This window comes from Carassius gibelio, chromosome A7, assembly GCF_023724105.1.
Source record: "Carassius gibelio isolate Cgi1373 ecotype wild population from Czech Republic chromosome A7, carGib1.2-hapl.c, whole genome shotgun sequence".
NCBI lineage: Eukaryota > Metazoa > Chordata > Actinopteri > Cypriniformes > Cyprinidae > Carassius > Carassius gibelio.
In genome coordinates, this window is record NC_068377.1 from 24,616,287 (window position 1) to 24,637,668 (window position 21,382).

Sequence of the window (21,382 nt, forward strand, 5' to 3'; positions counted from 1 at the left end):
TGTATGATGTAACAGGAAATTTACCATCATGTGACTGTACTTTTGTGTGAGCTAAAATATATATATATATATATATATATATATATATATATAGTCTTGTATAAATGGGAAATTGAAATTCACTCTTAACAGACCTCTATATTAGTAAGGTCAGCTTTAGTGAATATTAAGGTTTTATATTCAGGTGATTGTGTTTGTTTGTTTGTTTGTTTGTTGTGTTTAACTAATGAACCAGTAGATGGCAGAAATATGCCATCGGTGTATTAAATGTACTTTCTTAGAAACGATATAATATTATTTTAGAGGGGAATAAAAATAGTATTAATTGAAAAAGGTTATAATCAATTCAGTGATTCCCTGAAAGAATGCCCCAAATCTTAGCCCCAAATACATAATCCTTTTTAGATCAATCCTCACAAGTATTCTACTTATAGTAATGAACACATTTCTTAAAGAAAGCTTCATCTATACATTTTGTGTAATTTAATGAAAATCGGACGTGAATTAGAAAATGTATTCTCATGATTCATCCATAGTTCATAATCTAACGCAGCCGTAACACTGGGTTCACCAGGCTATAGTTTTCACCCTATGAAAGGCTGTCATCTAGTGGTGTTTCAGGAGAATGCAACCTTTGGACATGTTGACAAAGATAGTTAAACAACCTAACACGTGGGTCAGCATTTAGGTCACTGTCTTTCACCCATATTTATTTTCTGAATAATTGTGTTTAGTGAATCTTAAATTATCTAAGTGAGCCCTCAACAGCACACTTCGAAAATCTACAAAAGTCAGATTAGTGGGCTTGTGCTGTATATCATATATATTTCACTATATTAGATTAACGTGTTATTGAAACACAGCTATTGTTGAGACAATCATGTTTCCATAGGCCAGTGTCATAACTGCATCATGAGATGCACCTTCACAGAGTGTAAAACATGATGTTCTCCATGCAAATGTTTCCTACTTCAATTTTGCATGCGTTTTTACAGCACTGGCTGTAACCTGCCATCTATCAATGCAATGCAAGACATAAAAGGGATGAAATGTGGAGATGAGATTACTGTCAAAACCCTCAATCCAGGAGATGCTTCAAATCATAAAGCAACTCATAAACTATCATTAAACGGCCATTCTCACATCTATACATTCTCACTAGCCTGCACTGAATACTCCCCAAATCTCTCCATTTACACGTATGTTAGTGCTGGGCAACTATTAATAGTGATTAATCGTATCCAAAATAAAAGTTTTTGTTTACATTATATATATGTGTGTACTGTGTATATTTATGAATACACTCACATAGAGTATATGTTTATTTTATATTCATATAATTTATATTATATATAAACATATTTTTCTTAAATATATACATACGTGTGTGTATTTATATATACATAATAACCATACACAGTACACATACAAATACTAGATAAACAGAATCTCTGGTGCTTTCTTAACCAAGAGCAAACCATCCAAAATGTGCAAACAACATGGAAGGGACATAATAGTTTATGGAATCTCTAATAACATTAGTTCTTGCCACTCACTCTACTGTATAAGTAATACAAAGGCCTGCTGCATGACAAAATAATAATAATAATAATAATAAAATTATTTACTTTTTGTCCAGAAATTATTTGTAGCTAGACTCTATGCCACAAAATAATTAATAGACCACTAGTATGACAGCTGATTCATCTGTAACATTTAAACACACACACACACACACACACATAAAACACATGACCATCATTCATTTCCCACTAAACTGCTCTGCATTCATATGTATCATGGTTGTTGATTTGACTAATGTTATGTTTCAGGGCGTTTCTGAACTGATCTGGGGCTGGGACTTTAAATAAAGAAACTGTAGTTAAGATCTGACTAGTTTTCTAAATGACATCCTAACTGAAAAAAATTCTGTAATGCCCCCAATATATTATTTTGAATGTGTTAGCACTGTTTTCACTACTACGCATTCGTGACATTACAGTGCAGTGCTGCTGTGACAAAACATAAAAAACGCCCATGGTACTCCAGTTTTTTAAAACGCAATGAACGCCTCTGACACTGGCTAACAAAATAGCCGATCTCGTGTAACGAAGATGGTAATCAAAAGAAACGCATTGTTGTAAAGTGACACTGACATGAATTATCAAGGTTGATGATTGAACATGTCACGTGCTGATCCTTTGCACCACAATTTTAGCATTATAGCAGATGCTCATCAATCCATCTGTCCTCTCAAAACAACCCCACGTTTTTCCAAATATCTTTTATTCAAATATCTAACCCTTCTGGGGAGAGTCACATGATACACGCGCTCTTCATTGTCACTGTCAAAACGATAAAAGTCTTCCGCGCAAGAAACAGTCTCCTGAATATGATTTCTGACTTGCATGAGCAAACATGTTCGTGCACGTTCGCTAATTTTCTACGTTTCTGTCCTGATGACGTTCCTCGCCATTCACGCACAAAAGGTAGCAGTTGGTGGTGTGAAAAGGAGCAACTGTGTGCCACAAAGCGTGCGAATGCGATTTGGCTCTGCGCACATCGTGCACGCACTCTGCAATGCAATCCACACACACAGTTGATGCAGTACTGCTAGCAAGGGCGTTCAGACAACGAGTGAGACACACCCAGAGGAAAAATGGTCTCAACTAATGCGCAAGTACAATCAAAAGGACTTAAGAATAGTCCGCTTGCGCGGGTTGGCGTCAGTGGCCAGATCGAGAGAAGAAGATTTTTTTCTGTTTTCTTCAAGGGCAAAATGTCCTGGTACGAAGTGATTTCGAAATAACGTTGTAAAACGACAGAGTCGCCAGTGAAATGCGCTCTCTCAACAAACAACCCAGCAGCTGCACTTGTGAAAACAATCATGCGCCAAGCAGTTGCTCTACAGTTTTAAGGGCTAGCGGAGCGACACACAGACATGACATCAAATATAGGTAAAGTCTATTGCTTTTTGTTCGTTTTAAGAGTCAATAAATGGTGTTATAATTATTTGAATGTCTTGTATTTTGCGAATCAAGATGGCGCTGGGCACAGTCAGGTGACCTTGTTTTTTCCCCCTCAATACCAACAATAGTCAAAGCGAGAAGCGGAAGTGAATGCTCCCCTTCAAATACGATTGGTTGGTTTGAACTGTAGGGGAAAGCGTGGGCCCGTGGTTGGTGTGTGAGATGTGGCAGTCAAGTGCATGTGATAAACTTGTTTTTATTAAGACCAGTGGCTAGCGGTAACTTATGGGCTCTGCTTTAGTGGGGGCTCGTTCGGAATAATTAAACTACGGCGATGTATATCATATCACCGCTTTTCGCTTTGTAGATTTCATACTTGTTTGTGTTTTGTCTAGTGCATTTTTTTAGGCAACCATTCCTTGGTTCACACTGAAATATCACGCTTTATCTGTTTAAATCATTTTTACATAAAGCGTTTATGTAACTCTTAAAAAAAAGCTCATTTGCACGAACCCCCGTATTGTGAGATGTAAGTTAGTGAGAATAATGCCCTGTGTTTACTGCGTAAACTAGGAAAGAAATAAAGATTTGTAGACGCCACCGTGTGTTCCCTCCAAAAGGGGGAGGGTTCGTGTTTTCCTGACGGTTTACCAATTCATCGGTCCAAAGTGACTGTACTTACCTGCCAGGAAACTGTGCTTCGAGACAGAAAGCAGTAGTTTAACATATTTAACACGTGTACAGCCCTCGCTTACATTACACGAGCGTTGCATTTATTGTAACCGACACGGCAGCTTATTTCAAAATGTCTCTGTAGTTCTATAACTCTTATATCCTGGTCTAAGTGTGGATAAACCCACTCTAAACTAAAATAACTACCATACCCCCATTTAGTCTGCGCCTTCGACAGTTCATATGATTTTATCGCAGATGTCACCCTAAAACAGATTCGCTGGATCAACCTAACAGTTTCTGTAACCCCACCCAGTTTGTGATCGACCGCTGATTGGTCGTCAGTCTAGTTGTGAGCGTTTTAACATTCCATTCTGCGCTTCTAATTGGCCACCGGTGACGACAATCCCACACCCAACTCCCACCCACCGAGACATCAAGTTTGTAAGACTCGCAATAGCTAGTTTGTTAAGAGGCTATAGCTGAATGTGCAGCAAAGACTCTCAAGTCTAACTGCGCTCTTTGGTTTAAATACTCATTTAGAGTTCAGTAAGATGGATATGAAAAAGAGAATTCATCTGGAGTTGCGGAACCGGACGCCGTCAGACGTAAGCATCTTTATTATTCGCGGAGAGCTATTATTTTAATATAAAACTGTTGGTTTGGAGTAGTTCTGCGTGGATGAACAACGCTAGATGTGCACGCGTCAAGTTGATGTCTTGAATGAAAAGTTTGCGGCGACTTTGTTACAAGCCTGGAGCCTTGGATATTGTTATCTCCGTGTGGCCCACGAGTTTAACAGTTTTACTGCTTATTTTTTTCCCAACTTTCGCGAGACCTTTTGATGATGCTGTGGTCGGAGACTGCAAGAGCTCCGTGCATTCAGTGTATAAACAAGGGAAGCGGCGCGAGGAGCCATGTTTGTAACTTTGTAGCCCCTGAACGCGCCCTTTTCCTTTGCATCCTCAGTGCTGCGAAACTCGCCAGCCGTCAGTTCATGCCTCTCTCACACTTTCGCCCATCCATTTTCAGTTCAACATCCACACTCGCCAGTCACAGTGGTCCTCGGCCAGTTCGCGAACTTGTTGTGGGACGCATTTTTGTGAATTGCTGTGCGGGCGATTTGACAGATAGCTTGCGATAACCCGATCGCTCAAATACATTTCGTGGCATCTCTCCAGGCTTTTATTGATGGGTTTGAATCTAAATCTAAAGCATTTCCGTTTCTCAATCAAAGAAAGTTGTGTAAATACTTAGTCGGGATCTTTTCGTGTGCTTCTGGCACGTTGCTAAGCGCCTGTTTAATTTGGATTGGAAACCGAGCGCATTTGTTGTTCGGTCTCGGTATAGAAAGGAATCGTGTCACAGCAGATCCAGTTGCGTAAAGGTGCCCAAACCTATTTAAACCTGCATTATATGTCGACAACGTTACCGGAATGCAAAGAGCAAACCTTCACTCTCGCTTTCCTAAATGTCCTCCGTGTTTTCTTACTATTTATTAATTCCCGCAAGCAATAATACCATCTCTGATCAATTTAATGCAACGTTATCGAGGTCCCTGTTATTGCCCCTGTACGCAAACCTAAATGCGCTGTAATAGATCTCGTAATTAAAATGTCATAACCGTGTTGTGAGCGCTTCTGTGCGTCTCCACTGGCAGGAGAACGAGATCTCAGCCGTGTGGCTCTTGTTATTGACACAGACTGGGCGCTTATGTGAGCGCTACGCAACTTGAAGCTGCGCTGCTCTAGATGCGAGATCTAGGACAAGCCGCCATTTTAACCAGCAACAAAGACGCACGGTATTTAATCGAGCAGAGAATCGGTGCCGCCGTCTCTATTCTTTGAACCGACCAGAACCGTTGAATACAAAGAGTCGAGCGTGTGCGTAGCCGGAAATTTCATTTTTATTCCGTGAAAGTCAATACCTTTCGCTTAAAGAGCGACTCCGTTGCATTATCATGCTCCTCTCTGCCCCTCCTACTCCTGAATTCTTGGGTCCGTCCTCGTGTTTTTGCCCTTCCAAGACAATGTAATGCATTTGTGTAACACCCAGGCTATCGTTTACGCGTCTTTACTTCGCTGTTCGAGCACGCACTACAGTAAAAATGCTCTACCTTCCAGGAAAACAATGTACACCGCTTGTTGCGGAGTCAGCCATTTTGTTGGATAGGGAGTCAAATGTGAGCCTTTGTCAAAGCTCCGAAACATGCACCCCTATCTGCTCCTGTAGACCGCATGCTGAAGTAAACTTTACAACTGCATGGCGCCCGATTCGGTCGAGGCGACGTGTTTATTTTTCTCATTCTAATCTGATTAACATAATCACATTTAGCTAAACATGGACGCTGTTTTCTGTTTGTTCGAAGTTATTGCTGATAACAATAGTTGGCTATTTACATAGTTTTATGTTCAATTGTGAGCATATTTATGCCCTTTTGCTGGGTCATCATAAAGGTAAACCCACACAGTGATCTTGGCATGCTTCAAAAGTTAGAAACAGCCCTGATGTGACTGAATTTAAGCGGCTTTGTCCACCTCCCCATTAGTTTGAAGTTGCTCAGGTGGAGACCGTAACAAATGCTGTATTCATTAATCATAACATTAAATCTCATGTGTCCTTTTAACAGGTGAAAGAGCTTGTGCTCGACAACTGTCGGTCAAATGAGGGCAAAATCGAGGGCCTCACTGATGAGTTTGAGGAACTGGAATTTTTAAGCACAATCAACGTAGGCTTAACATCAGTCGCCAATTTGCCCAAGCTAAACAAACTCAAAAAGGTAATAGATGGTTTCTTGTTTTCAGCTACAGTAGTATCAGAAATGTATCCTGGGGTTGTGTGAAGTCTTTGCCAGGCTTGTTAATATGGCACTGAATCATGTTTTCCACAGCTTGAGCTTAGCGATAACAGAATCTCAGGGGGTCTGGAGGTCCTGGCAGAGAAGTGTCCCAACCTCACCCATCTCAACCTCAGCGGCAACAAAATTAAAGACCTCAGCACCATCGAACCCCTGGTAAGATGCGTTTATAGCATCATTGTGGTTGTAACTAATGGAGTTTATCAACTTAGTGATGAATATATTTTAATAATTTATTATTTGTGTACGCTGATGACACTGTTGAAAGACTTTCAAGCACTACCATTATTAATATTCTTGAATTACAGATCTAAATAATGACGGTGTTGCTTGACTTGGATTTAAGATGGCTCGCAGCGATAAAAACAACAATCTATTATTCCTATTAATTTGTTCTTCTGTCTTTTCCCCAACAGAAAAAATTGGAGAGCCTCAAAAGTTTAGACTTGTTCAACTGTGAGGTGACAAACCTGAACGACTACAGAGAAAATGTTTTCAAGCTGCTCCCTCAGTTGACGTATCTCGACGGCTATGACAAAGAGGATAAAGAAGCGCCCGACTCTGACGCCGAAGCTTATGTCGAAGGCCTAGACGACGATGAGGACGATGAAGACGGTATGTTTGTGAAGAGTCTGACTGGCACCGTCCTTCAACATGCATCAGTTTTTATACCGAGATCAAACCATTCATTTGTCACTGACCTAGTTTTGTCTACAGAGGGAGAAGAGGAGGAGTATGATGAAGATGCAGCTCCAGGAGATGAAGATGAGGAAGAGGGAGAGGAGGATGACGAGGAAGAGGGAGAAGAGGAGGAAGAAGAGGACATCAGCGGAGAGGTTAATGCCAGAATGATTATTCTTGATGTTTAACAAATATAGTACATGTGTCAATTTGTGCCGTTTTTTTGCACACTTTTAGGAGGAGGAGGAGGAAGAGTTAAATGACGGCGAGGTAGATGATGAGGAAGACGTTGGTAAGTGAATAGATGAAGTGTTTGTAAAGTTTGAAGGGTTACCAGCAGCTGTCGAATGCTGGTAAGCAGCGTGAGAGTAAGAGTAAACAAACCATCTGGTCCTCCTGTGTTGTGTTTCCAGAGGAAGAGCGGGGTCAGAAGAGGAAAAGAGAGCTGGATGAGGAAGGGGAGGAAGATGATGACTGAACATGCACTCCCCCCATTGTGATCGGAGCGTTTAACCCCTGTATATCTGTCCTATTGTCACTCTGCGATGGTTTGGGGAGGTATTCAAATGGTAGGGGGTGGGTTAGTATAAACGAGGACACCGTTTAAATATTTGTTTTTAGCTTTTTTGTTGTTGATGTTGTTGTTGTTTTCTTATGGTTTGGTTTGTACTTTCAGTTTGATTCCCTTCATTTTCTCCGAAAGCTCTTCAAATGGCTGACAACACAGTGTGGAAAATTATCATTGTTGAAAAAAAAAAAAAAGACCAGTATGCTCTTGTAATTTTTCCCTTGTCTTTACTGTTGATGCCTAAATGCTGGTGATGACTTGTGTATTAAAAAAGAAAAAAAACAAACAACCAAAAACCTTTTAGGAGTGCATGGCTGACTCTCTATTTTAAAGTTGACTACTGGATTTCAAGGAAGAACATTTTCTAACCCACTTTTTTATTGCATCTTTGTGTAATTAGTTTCTTTGGTGTTTTCATCATCATCACCCGCGCCGTGTGACGTGCTGTTAAGGCATGAAGAACACACCATGATGTCTGCTTGGACATGCAGAGTTCAACCTCTCAATGTGATTTTTATTTTATTTTTTAATGTTCAGAGCCGAATGTCTGCCCTTGTCAGATGAGCCCTAAACCCCTTCTCCCTTTTGTGTGGATAGTTTCAGAGGCTTTGTGTTCTTTGTAAATAATGACCAAATATATTTTTTTCTGATTCCCTTTGATAATGGCAGACATTTTCACAAATAATCTCAGTTGTAACCATTAACTGTAATAAAATGAATGAAAACGCAACCGGTTCTATGGTAGTTTGAAGTTCTGTTCTGACAGCTACAGAAAATCCATATATTGTAATTAGATGTGATTACATACTTGATCAACAGATTATGTATTTAAAGTCTTGTGCGGAAATGGCAAGTGTATGTCACCTCGCCACTGAAATAGCGGGTTAACTGATGTGAAGTGAAATTGCATAGTGACGCTCAGGGAAAATAGCTTATGACTGAATATTGTGTAGATATTCAGAAGCATCATGCCAATTTAAATAAAACGCATAGACAGTTTTAACTGAGATATGTCCAGTTGTCAGATCATACTGATTGAATTTTTTTTATTAAAAAGAAGACTTCAGATTTCATATGAATGTCAGCATTTTTGTTCCAGTGAATATTTACTGTACACGCATGTGCTTTGCTAACATGTCCTGCAAAGTTCAGCTCCAACCCCAAACAAACACACCTGAACCAGCTGATGAAGGTGTTCAGGGCTGGAACTGAAGTCTGCAGGATGGTAACTCTCCAGGAGCACGGTTGGAGATCCCTGGCATACAGTGGAAGAGGTGTTAATTATGATCTGTGTGGATTTTTTTGTGTGAGATCGCAAGGTAAATTTAGCTAGTCTCGGTCTAGAGTCTAGACCATTGGTCTTAAACTCAATTCCCTGAGAGCCACAGCTCTGCACAGTTTAGCTCCAAGCCTAATCAAACACACCTGGTCCAGCTACTTAAGGTTTTCAGGATTACTAGAAACTTCCAAGCAGGTGTGATTTGGAGCGAAACTGCAGATCTGTGGCCCTCCAGACCACTGGTCTAGGCGTTTAGATTTGATGAACCATTGGAGTAAATTCAACTCCGCACATGATTGTTCTTCATCAGGAAGAGGTTTTTACTTTGTATGCACTTACCTTTTGTGCAACATGCTGTAGTTAGTCAGTTAATCATAATGAATCGTGAAATACAGGGTAATGATTCCCTATCAATGTTATTCATTTTAATCAAAGACAAAGGTTAGCCTAATAGCCTCATAATTCCTTAGGCACTGTCAGCTTGAAATATTTCTACATTAATTAGGCTTGTGTAGGCAGTGAGCGCCTTGTCTAACACCAGATAAAAGGGGCCTGAGTACAACATAAGTATTCTGGCACCTCACACTGTGAACAAATTAATAACCACTTCACCTCAACATTTTCAATGATGCACAATTATCAGGCAGAAGATTTGGAACGTAACCACAGGCCATGTAAACAACCTGTTTGTCACTCTTTGGCGCATTTAAGTAGGCCCAGTGTTAGTATTAATTCCAGTGTTCCTTAAGTACTACTGCTTGTGTCTGAACTGCTCTTTCTGAACTGCTCTTTTATCATGTTAAGAGGATGCTGTGTAGTCCGTTTCATGGCAAGCGTAGGCCTTTCAGTACGTGACGTGAGCAAGTCTGTGACTTTACCGCCCCCTAATGTCAGAATACCTTAAGTGCACTTTACCTCAAAACGCGCTATTACTATGCAATAAGAAGCAGTGGATGCTGGGGATTTTTATGAAGCAAAATATTTACAAAGATTGAGGCTCATATTGTTTTCAGGAAAATGGCGAACACGTGATGGTTGAATTCAGAGGTGAACCGGGCTTTCCGCGTTGGTCAAGCAAGGTTAGTTCATTTGGCAATCAGATGATCAATATATTTTTAAAGGGGACAACACATTAGCTCATAAGTGCTCTATTAAATGTGCCGTCCAACCTTTTTTTTTATTTTTATTTTTTTAAAACTGGTTCAGTTTGTTCTGGACAAAACCAATGTTTAAAATCACAATTACGTAAACTTCTAGAGTGCAGCGCGCACTGAAGAGCGTGACTGCAAGGATAGCCTACAGTAAATTCATGTTAACTCAAGACTCTTCACTTAAAAGTAGGAACTGAAAATGGAAATCAATAAATACGTTTGATTTAAAATTTTATAAAAAAGTAACTGTATGCTTTATGAATCACAGTAAGTCTTTAAAATGAAGTATTGCCATTAATTGTAACCATTGTTGTGTCTCATTATCGAACATTCTTTTTCTCATGTTCTCTCCAAACTTGACTTTCCTGCAGAAATGCAGTGTAAGTCTCTTATACCTATTACTAATTTATTTCATAATTGCATTTTACAATTTGTGGACTTTTATATTTTCATCAGGTGCAAACTGTATTTTTTCTAAATGTATTCTGAAATTATTCTGAGCTTTATTTAACTTAAAACCCCATTCGAATTGCCGTCATTAACTGACCTGAACATACTTCACATATGAGAAGCAACAGTGCACAACTTGTATTAGTAAAACCTATTACTTCTAGAGTCAATTGGATAAATACCATCTGTGGTGTAAGATTATTGAACTGGGGTGTTTGAGTTTCTACATTAAAACAGCATTGTGCAGTCATATCAAAATGATGCAGTAGACTTAGTGTTTACATGAGATAACAGCTTGATGGGTGAAGCATGCCTGTTTGACCTTATTAAAACACGTTTCTTCTCTATATGGAGTTTATTAAGCAATTTAGCTTAGCTAACGAGGCTAAGTTGCACAAAGAAAAAAATATGAAATAAATAATTCTAATAATTAAATCTAGTGAGGTCTACAATTATGAGATGATAATGCAATGAATAGCTTGTACCAAACCCAATCCAAATAGAGAGAATCAATCCACTGCATGTAGACCATCAGTGTGGCTGAAGGACACAGCAGCTGTGGGGTCCACACTGGGGGTCAGAGCGAGACACTGCTTTATAAAGACAAGCGCTTGCTCTTCTGTGGTCTTGGTTTTAGGAGAAGGAAGCCTGTGTGTTTCAGCAGCGCTCACTTTAGGAGATCACAAGACACAGCACAAATCCAGTGTCAAATGCTGCTACCATTGCTGCTGCTGTTGTTATTGTTGTTGATGTTTGGGCTGTTTCTTATGTTATTGAGCTCCAGCTCAAGCTGTCGAATCTTAATGTCCCTCTGCGTAAGTTCGTCCTTCAGTCGCCGCAATTCCTCCTGCTGCCTGAAGAACATCCGCAAGAGCTGCAGAGAATAAAGACCAGGGTTAAACACGCATAAATACCTCTCAGCTAGAAACACGATCTGCTAAACTGTCCTTATAACATGGTAACACCTCGTTCTCTGTACGGGGAGGCACGTTTTCTAGCAGGTCAATCCCATTGACCACTCCACCCTTCTTCTCCTTCACAGGGGCCTTGAACACCAGTTTGTTTGGTCTGTTGTAGCCCTCTTTTAAAGACATGAGCACTGGACCTAGACATGCGCATGCAGATGTGGAGTTGTTTTATTTCAGCATTTCTCTTTTCAGATATTTTTATTCTGAAAATAACTGCAGGTGTTTACCTCGGTTGATTCCACTGAGCCATTCATCGGCAGACAGAGCAGGTTCTGTCCCAGGAGTCATGGGATAAATGTCCTCCTGATATGTCTCTGACTGCAAAGAAAGAAGGATTTGATTTGCTGTTATTTTTTTATAGTTCGATGTAAGAACTTCATTAGTATTTGGTGACTCTGGGCAGGTAAACTAGTTCAGTTTAAACTAATGTGTGGAATCCAAAGGCTCACAGAAGGTACACTATTATCACTGTGTTCATTGTGCAGAACACGAAGGGTGCTCCAGGATGTGTAATTAGTGTACTGTGAGAAACTATGGATGAAAAGGTAACTCAGTATCTGAGTGAAAATAATCCCAGGTATTCAGGGACTTATTCTTACAGGTTCATGAGGGTTGGCTGAATGCCAAAGCTTCTGCTACAAATAAAACAAAATTACCAATGTTTCGGCTATGAGATAACCTAGATGTTTTCAAAACATGTAATGTGTGCAACCTCCAAATATGATGATTTCCTTCCTAAATTATAAAGGCAGCTAAAAGTATAAATAATATCTATTGTGTGATGAATAAATAAAATAAAATAGTACATTTGTTGTTTCCCAAATTAAATTATAACAATACTAATTGTATATTTGGTTTGCCATTTGACAAAAATATAAAAATTTATATAACAAAAAAATTACAATATTAAACAATATTGGTATTTTTTACCAAATATTAGAGAATTCTTTTTTCATTTAAATCTATTTGTATAACACTTTACACATTAATGATAATATATAAAGAAAATAGTTCCATAAAATAGGAAGTCAAAGGTAACGGTGCTAAAAACAGATATAACACAAATAAATACAATTCTTGAACATATTGTGTGTATGTTGCGAGGGGAAAAAAGGCTTATAATATGCATAACTATATTCATAATATTAAATGCACTGTAATTTTATTCCTCCCAAATTTACAGAACACCCTCTCGTCGCGTCCTGATCTTAAAAACCCTTGGTTATACTGTTGGCTGGGCAACATCTTCGCCCTGTATGAATGATAGATATGGATTGATAGGTTTCAGGACCCTTTGCACTGAAACACAACTGGCGCTGGATTTATTTGGGTGTCTTTTAAAATTTTGGTGTTGATAGGAGGCTGCCCTTCCCACTGTTTTTAAAGCCTTCTGATAATGGGCCAACCTGCCACTGCCCATTGTGTACAGAGAACAAAACACACATGCTGTGTCTCACTTGGAGGTCATTACATGGCTCACTACTCTCGTCTCACTGAGGCGGCACTTACACCAGCAACAAAGAGCTGATGGATTCCTCCATCCTTTCAGACGGCTTGCTTAAAAAAAAGCCATTTTGGCAGGATAGCCCAAAATTTCTCTCATCCTTTAGTGGAACTCTCAATGATTCATTTAATTAGGAACTGTGGACTTATAGCTTCATGGTGCTTATGCTCACCCTTCTAGGCACGATCATAGAGATTGGCTCAATCAGACCCTTTAGAGTGACCAACTTATAAAATCTGAAGACTTCACACGCTCCTACATCAAGCCCATGCTTCGGCATCACTCCTGTCAGAACACACATACAAGATGTTTAACAGTTTTACATACAACATAAAGCTTTGTTGGTTTTGTCTTGATACTGAACAGACCATAACACAACATGTATTTGATTTATTAGGAGAGAGTCCTACTGAGAAAATAAAAGAGCTAAGGTTATACATACAAAATTCCAGGTTTAACCCTAGAATGCATAAAGACATGAAGTCAACTTGATAGGGTGTGATTCTGAATATTTAGTTAATTCGTTGCACTGAAAATTAAGAGCAAACAAGAATGGCTTTCTATGAAGAAAACCACTAAATCCAATATGGGCCATTCTGACCCCCTTTTATCGATATGTATATGTTGTTTTGGTTTCTGTATTGTGCTTTTATTTATTTATTTTTGCATTCTAGGGTTAATTTAAAAAGTTTCCCTACGCCATGTTACAGGTGTTGCTGGTGTAGTGTGTTCATCAGAGGGTGTGGATTCAGTTTTACCGAGCCCTTTCTGTGGTGCAGGGGACCTGAACTCCATCAGATACTGCAGGTAGGGTTTCTCCAGGGTGATCTCATAGTAACGGATGTTCCCATCACCCTGCAAACACACCGTCTTAGTCAGTTCACAGATAATTACACTTTTTTTAAGCTGATCATTTGTGATGGCAATTCAAGCAAGTCTGCAATATCAACATATGATGCCCTACTGATGCATTAATGTTTGTTCAGTATATAACTGAGACATAATATTTATATATCTAATATGTTTTTAAATATACACTACTATTCAGCGGTTTGTGGTTGGGATTTTTAAAAATGTCTCTTATGCTCACAAAGGCTTAAAAAACGACCAAACGTAATAATGTGAAATTATTACAATTTCAAATATCGTAATAAAAGTTTTTACACCAGTCTTCAGTGTCACATGATCCCATGATTAGAAATTATTTTATATGCTGATTTGGTGCTCAAGAAACATTACACATAATTTTCAGTGTTACTGCTTTACAAGATTGCTTTCAATATTGAGTGCTTTTTTTGTTGTGGAAACTACGATTTGTCAGGATTCATTGATGTCTAGAAAGTTCAAAAGAATATAATTGATTTGATTGACATTGACCTCCTTCTGAGGTCCTTTGGAAATCTTTTGTAACATTACAAATGTGTTTTTTTTTTTTTTACAATTTAATATGTTGCTGATTAGCATTATTTTCTTAAAAAAAAACACACACCTTACTGACCCTAAACCTTTGAATATCTTGCACATTTATAGTACAAGCATGCAAGAATTCTTAACAGTATGGAGTTATATGTACCTTTCCTGCCAAGTAGAGCATATGTGTGTCTGCATCATAGAAAGGGAAAAGCAATCCTGAAAGGCCATCAATCTCCTCCTCAATGATTGGCATGGACAGATCCTCCTGTCATGAGAGACAGTGCAGTATAAGAGCAAAAACCTTTGAATCCAGATTTGCAGAGAGCATTTTTCCCGTTTAACAAAATATTTTTGCAATGCAGGGTTTTCCCAGAACCCTGACAATGTCCTAAGAGCAACGCAACCAGCTTTCTCTTTACATGCATTCTCTCATTACTGCAGCTGAGTGTAACTGTTTAGCTACACTTACAAAGAACAATGAATGTGATTATCACACAATAATTACAGGGACGATGCTGAGAAGAAAACATAATGACTTTCAGCATGGTAATCTTTAGGGTAATGCATACATCAGGGACAGTGTGTATTTCTGGATGAGATTTGGGAATTATTCACCCAAAAGGCACACAGACATTTGTTTATCTGTCATGGTGAAGACTTTTCATTAACTTCATTTGACTTTATACTGAACTAATGATATATTGTAACCCCTTAAGCTACACAAACCACTAGCCCTGATCCTCACAAACCCATTTTAGCATTTACAGTTTAATTAAGACAATATTTTGTGTTTAATTAATTAGTTTTTCTTACAGGGCCTGTTGACTGGTCGCAGAATGTAGGTGATGTCAGGTTTAACTACGCTTGCAGGGTCTTTTTATTTCAAAACTTGACCCACACACACACACACACACACACAGGATGTTCTCACCTGGTCCCAGAGAGCAATCTGGCGTGTGTTCCAGCGGGACACACCTGTCGTTAGGAGTCGTTTCATGTTGCCTAGGAACACAACACGGCTCACTTTGTGGTTTTTAAAGTTCGCCTCCTGCTTGACAATGTAAAACAACAATAAATGAAAATTTCAGTTAATTTTTCAGTTAAAATTTCAGCAAACAATTTGACTCAATAGTGCATTTACAAATCATGCACGAAAAATAGAATTATTCTATTATATATTCAATTTAATATGCTGATTTGGTGCTCAAGAAACATTTCTTATTGTTGTTGTGCTGCTTAATATTTTTTTCAAGTTTCGTTGATGAATAAAAAGATCAAATTAACAAATTTGTTCAAAATAGATTTTTTTTTTGTAACATTTGAAATGTCTTAAATATACATTTTGATTAATTGTATGCATCCTTGGTGTATAAAAGTACTAATTACCTTTTTTCAAAAGGGATGTGAAGTCTATGTTTATGTTCTATTGAACACGATTGAAATTTGACATGAGTGTGTCTGCATAGATGAGTAAGACTAAATGCACACAACCCACACCTGTAACACATTGCCAGAGCGAGGCTCGATGACGCGGAGCTTCTTGTCCTTGCAGCTGGTGGCCAGCAGGCTGCCCTCTGTGTTAAATGACATACAGAGGATCACGTCTGTGTGACAGTCAATCATTTTCACCGGCTCTCCAATCTCAAGATTCCAAATGAGAATCTACAGAAAGAGAAAAAAACAGTTGTCAAACAGATACAGTCATTAGATTGTTTTATTTTTTTAGTGAGTGGCACTCACGTTCATATTATGGACAAATAGAATTATTATAAAAAAAAATTATTACAAAAAATCTTTAGTAGCAACTGTCTACACGGTTAATTTAAAAGATTAAATAGTAGTCTCGTGTTTTCATTTTGTAGCTCATATTACTGAATTAAAGTACTTAAAAAAATAATAAAAATCTAATTGTTGCAAAAGATTTCATTACCTTGTAGTCATAACCAGCACTGAAGAGAATCCCACTAGTGGTTGGGTGCCACTCTATGAGCCCCACACGCCTGCTGTGGCCATACAGTTCTAATACAGACTCTGTCAAATTCCTCCTCAGTCCACCATCAGGAATCTCCCATATCCGCACCTGACACGTACACGTACACGGGCAAACGCAAAGATGCAAAGATGCAGAACTCAGGCAAATAGCTCTTTTGAATTAATAGCACAATTAAAATAGGAAGGCAGTTTTAAACTCTATTGTCAGGTTAGTTATTAATCTATAACTTCATAAATGGTTAAATTAGACTTGAATGACAAAAACAACATAGGACATATCCTGAACCATTACAGTGATCAAGTATTCCTGAGAGCCATCTAATCATCATCATCATTTATCATCAGTGTGTGTGTGTTTTTCTTTTATTAATGTAATGTTTAACATTTATTCTGATTTTGCAGGATTAATTCACATGATTAATGTAAAACAAATTTTGACACATGAAAATGACATTAAATGTTTATGCCTTTCCTCATATATAGGTTTAATAAACAGTTTGTATTCTTTAAGTGACTTTTTTTTCTGTTCGACAGAATAATGTTTCAGGTTCATGTGTTGGTAAAAAGTCTTCCACAACCATGCACATTATGAAAAACTAAATGCTGGTTTTCTAATCATGAACCAAGTTTTCATTGCACAGAAAAGGGTTTCCACAGATTATTTGAATGACGCTGACTAATTTGACCATTGTGGTGATTTTGCATTTGAGGTTTACTCACAGAAGCATCCTCTGAACAAGAAGCGATTATGTTGTCATGAAAAGGATTCCATTTGATGTCCAGCACATTGCCTTGGTGACCGCAGACCTTCGGATAGTGAGGGTCGATACGGCCAAACTGCAAGAGAGAAGTATAGGTTAGTGACCTAATGTTGTATTTTTCCCCAGTGTATAATCTAAAAGAGTTTAAACAAAAGAATGCATGGACAAACATAACAAGATTAAAAAATATACATATGGACAGTTGAAAACATTCACATTTTTAAGAGTTGTCTGATATATGTGAATACAATCTGACAATATCACACCTGCAGATACAGCGCCGTTGTAATACAGACAAACCTCCACTGTGTGGCGCTACATAACTATAGTAATACCGTCAGTAGTAGACAATGTTAATGTTATGATGTCATGTATGTTTGATGTCACTTTCGTCCATTGACCTCCTTCTGAGGTCCTGTGGGATTTGTAGTTCAGCTCATGCATGAGCGTGTTTATGAATGACTCTTCATCTATAGGTCAGGCCTTCAACACAAAGTGAGACAGTACTGCTGGTGATCTAAGAAGAGTCATTTCATTGCTGAATAATTTTGTATGCTTAGTCAAGAGAGATTTTGCTTCTTTTGGTAGCATTCATGAAATTAATGAACCCAAGGCGGTCACAAATGTTCTCTGTCCCCATGGATTTGCTCTCTGTGCTATTCTCCCAGATTAGGGTGATGGAAATCATGTCTGTGATTTGCTCTGTGTTAGATTATTGCATTAAATTAGCACTTGAGGGGTGTTCATTTAGGAGATCAAAACTCTAAAGAACATAAAACATGAACAATTACAAAATAGAAAAGCTTTTACTACTTTAAACAAAGCCCTCAGTTAGACTTGTTCAAAGGTTTGCATACATGTGAGGATTTCTGATTTTGTCATGGTGTTTTCCAAGACTACATATAACTCTTAGACTGATCCTTTGCTCATTCATACAAACAATTATAATTGAAAGGCTAATTTATTAGAACTTTTACAACCAAAATTATTTATACAAACGGGGCATTACTAAAGACACAGCAGCCCAAAAATACAAATATTAAATACATACATAAATAAAGTGACTTTAAAGTATTACTTTACTAAAAATACTTACATTATTAGTTGACCTTGGGGGAATAAATTAGTAAAAAATTAACTAAAGTTATAATATGACCACTTTAACAATCTTTCAATTGCATTTGCCAAAGTGTGGTAAGGAGATTTGGTTCTTATAGCTGTTTTTCAGTTTCCTAGCTCTATTAAATTATTATTACTTTTTTTTTAATTCTTGCTTATTGTTATTCTTTGTGCAAAACAGTTAGGGATTTGTGTGTAGGAGTGTGTTGGGGGCAGGCGATTGTTGACAGATGTGTTGGCTGAATAGTCACTGTCTGATATCTTACAGTCAGAGACAAAAGGAGATAATATATTTAGCCACACCCTCTATTGTGAGCAACACAATGATGCGTGAGGAACAGCCATGTGATTAAACTAATTATGATGCCAGTGGATGTGTAGACTACAGTCTAGACTGCCATAACTCTGATAGCACATTCTTGTAAAAATTAAAAATAAATAAATAAAAAAATACATTCTTAGTTGACTAATTAAACATCCTTAGCAGAGAAGTTCTATGGCTTTGCTGAGCCTCACTTCAATTAGTGTCACATGAATATACATCTAATTATTAAGTCAATATACCATTATTATGGGACAGTCTAGAATAGGCTATATAAGTGTCTACTGTGTACAGGTTTAGAAGTTTAGGTTTGATTATGATGTTATTATGTTATAATGTCCTAATCACACACTAAACACATTTCTGAATATACATTACCATTTTATAATACAATAATAAATGAGTTATGACTCACTAGACCTACTAAAACCTAAGAGGCAGAAATTTTTTTTTCTAAATGTTAAATGCAGCAAACATTGTTTCCTCTTGTTATTACAGTATAAACATTTTTTTTACTTTTTTAACACAGAGAAACGTAAATTTGCCTGCACAAATCCTACTGTATTTACAAAATGGTAGCATATTATAAAATGATAATTGTTTGCTAATTAATAAATTATTTGTGGCAAACTGATGATTGGCAGAGCCTAACAATTGATTATTATTCAGTTGTAGATATTCAGAGACAGCAGGAGGAGTATGGAGTATTATACATCATCAGAACATGACTGGCTTTTCTAAAACCTGTTCAAAATGATCCTGGATTCTTCTAACAATTTCTGAACAAAATTTTAAACAAAGGGCAATACAGTTTCTGAGTTTACTCTATGCTAACTGAGGCATTATTAAAATGGGTGTGGTCAGTAAAAAGCAATTTAGGCCATGTTAGTCTGAACTGGTTGGCACTTTCCTATCAGTGATGCCAGATGGCCTAACTCCCTTTTGTGTGTGTGTGTGTAACTGTGTGCCTGCCTGCTTGAGCCTACATTATTTTAAGAATTCAAGAAAGTCAACAGCAGCTTCGCAGGTCAAGGAGAGGAATGGTTTCATTTCCAAATGGTTAAACAGTTAATGATGACATCATCTCGAATACCAGTCTTCTTCTATTCATACTCTTTTTTTTCTCTCTCTCGTTCCTGGGCCATCTCAACATGGTTTCTGAATGCAGTTTCCATTCAACAACTGAAGCTCCTTTGTCATAAGAGGAATTCCATCTGAAAAGTCAATGTTCTGCAACTATATCGCTCCCATGTGTCTGGCTTTCAAGCATGATAATTGCTTATTCTTAATCAGACAGTTGTATCTGTAATATAGACTAATGTCTTGGGTTGAATAAACACATTTGAAAGATTTAATAAACTACATACACACATTACAACAAACACAAAATTGCATTAAACTGCCAAACTCTCTCTCTCTCTCTCTCTCTCTCTCTCTCTCTCTCTATATATATATATATATATATATATGGTTATAAAGTGATAAAAGGTAAACACATTAAAACATATTGGTTACATAATGCAGCCAAAGATGACCTGTAGCTTCACAGTGATTTCTCTGATCTCTATGGCAATTTCTAAGTATTACAGTAAGTATTTAAACGTCACAGGGAGCTTTCAGTGCTAAACAGAGAAAGACAGACACACAAGGGAGATGCAGGATCAAGAAGCTGGGAAAAAATAGCTCCACATGGCGTCCAAATAAACACATATGCGGAAGTCAGAGGGACTAAACTCTTTTCCAAGGCCGTGGAGCACATTTGGAGTCTCAAACACTCTGGATTAAGCACATTAAGGGCACAAAGCTGGCCTTCTACATCACACATTAACTAGGCGGCTCTGAATGGTCATCACAAAAGTGCTATTGATAGTTTATCCAAGTTGTCTGAGATCATGACCGAGAGTCTGCAGGCCCACTGGGCAGTGTAGCATGACCGGATGCACTAAAGAGGAGGGACAGAAGAATAGACTGATAAAGAGCGGAGATAATAGAAGAATGGGACACTGTCATATCAATGATAAACAGAGTGAGAGAATTTTTTTCCTGTGGTTTTTGTACATTCTGTCCACTTGCTGTGGAAGTGGAATTTGGAGGCACATTTAAATTCACTAACTTTGCATTTCGTATCTTTAGGACTCAGTAACATGTATACAAAAATATAATAACTTAAAGGGATAGTTCTCACTCAAAAAATATGTTGGGATTTTCCATTTACTTACCCTCATGTTGTTCCAAATCGGTATACTATGACTTATTTTCTTACATTTAGTCAGTTATTAGATGCTTCTAACCAAAGCGACTTAAAATGAGGACAATAGAAGCGATCAAAATCAACAAAAGAGAAATGATATCCAAGTGCTATAACACGTCTCAGCTTAATGCAGTAGCAGTACACATAGCAAGGTTTTTAAATCATATAATAAATAACATAAGACATATAAATCTCAATTTTGAAAAATTTACATTTAAGACTGATTTTGTGGTCCAAGGTCACACACATGTTTGTTTTTGTGAAAAGTGGGGACATCCCATAGGCGTAATGGTTTTTATAATGTAGAAACTGTATATTCTATTGCCATTCACCAACCCTAACCCTAACCCTCACAGGAAACTTTTTTACTTTCTCAAAAAAAACTCATTCTGTATGATTTATAAGCGTTTTGAAAAATGGGGACA

The 21,382-nt window shown here is 37.8% G+C and overlaps 2 protein-coding genes and 1 long non-coding RNA gene across 9 annotated transcripts in view; 2 read left to right on the plus strand and 1 right to left on the minus strand.

The window, feature by feature from the left end:
* Positions 1-3,162: 3,162 nt before the first annotated feature.
* LOC128016911 (acidic leucine-rich nuclear phosphoprotein 32 family member A) lies at positions 3,163-8,477 on the plus strand. 2 transcript variants are annotated; one of them, XM_052601866.1, is made up of 7 exons: positions 3,163-4,249; positions 6,271-6,420; positions 6,532-6,654; positions 6,915-7,113; positions 7,216-7,334; positions 7,417-7,471; positions 7,593-8,477. In XM_052601866.1, the coding sequence occupies exons 1-7, from the start codon at positions 4,196-4,198 to the stop codon at positions 7,655-7,657; spliced, it is 765 nt and encodes a 254-aa protein (XP_052457826.1). In that variant the 5' UTR covers positions 3,163-4,195; the 3' UTR covers positions 7,658-8,477. The 2 variants fall into 2 exon arrangements, with proteins under 2 accessions (XP_052457826.1, XP_052457825.1); XM_052601865.1 differs by having other exon boundaries at positions 4,053-4,249; positions 7,204-7,334.
* The window catches only part of LOC128016908 (coronin-2B), a 41,227-nt gene continuing 28,104 nt past the window's right edge, over positions 8,260-21,382 (minus strand). For 4 of the 5 annotated variants that reach the window (XM_052601863.1, XM_052601862.1, XM_052601861.1 and 1 more), the window contains 10 exons: positions 17,225-17,341; positions 16,443-16,592; positions 16,010-16,174; positions 15,444-15,560; positions 14,673-14,777; positions 13,858-13,954; positions 13,272-13,384; positions 11,823-11,913; positions 11,593-11,732; positions 8,260-11,501 (listed from right to left, as the gene is read on the minus strand). In XM_052601863.1, the coding sequence (XP_052457823.1) occupies positions 11,334-11,501; positions 11,593-11,732; positions 11,823-11,913; positions 13,272-13,384; positions 13,858-13,954; positions 14,673-14,777; positions 15,444-15,560; positions 16,010-16,174; positions 16,443-16,592; positions 17,225-17,341 (1,263 nt within the window). In that variant the 3' untranslated portion in view covers positions 8,260-11,333. Of the gene's footprint in view, positions 11,502-11,592; positions 11,733-11,822; positions 11,914-13,271; positions 13,385-13,857; positions 13,955-14,672; positions 14,778-15,443; positions 15,564-16,009; positions 16,175-16,442; positions 16,593-17,224; positions 17,342-21,382 lie in introns of all 5 variants that reach the window. The other variant, XM_052601859.1, reaches the window with a different exon arrangement.
* Positions 9,975-20,118, plus strand: LOC128016912 (uncharacterized). Of its 2 annotated transcripts, XR_008184308.1 has the most exons (4): positions 9,975-10,105; positions 13,810-13,906; positions 17,215-17,360; positions 19,875-20,118. It is a non-coding gene; the product is annotated as an uncharacterized LOC128016912 (long non-coding RNA). The 2 variants fall into 2 exon arrangements; XR_008184307.1 differs by lacking the exons at positions 17,215-17,360; positions 19,875-20,118 and adding an exon at positions 15,328-15,479.

Coding starts and splice junctions, on each gene's coding strand:
- LOC128016911 (XM_052601865.1), top strand. CDS start 4,196: ATGGATATGAAAAAGAGAATTCATCTGGAGTTGCGGAACCGGACGCCG. Junction 4,250..6,270: donor GGAACCGGACGCCGTCAGAC/GTAAGCATCTTT, acceptor TCCTTTTAACAG/GTGAAAGAGCTTGTGCTCGA. Junction 7,114..7,203: donor CGATGAGGACGATGAAGACG/GTATGTTTGTGA, acceptor TCACTGACCTAG/TTTTGTCTACAGAGGGAGAA.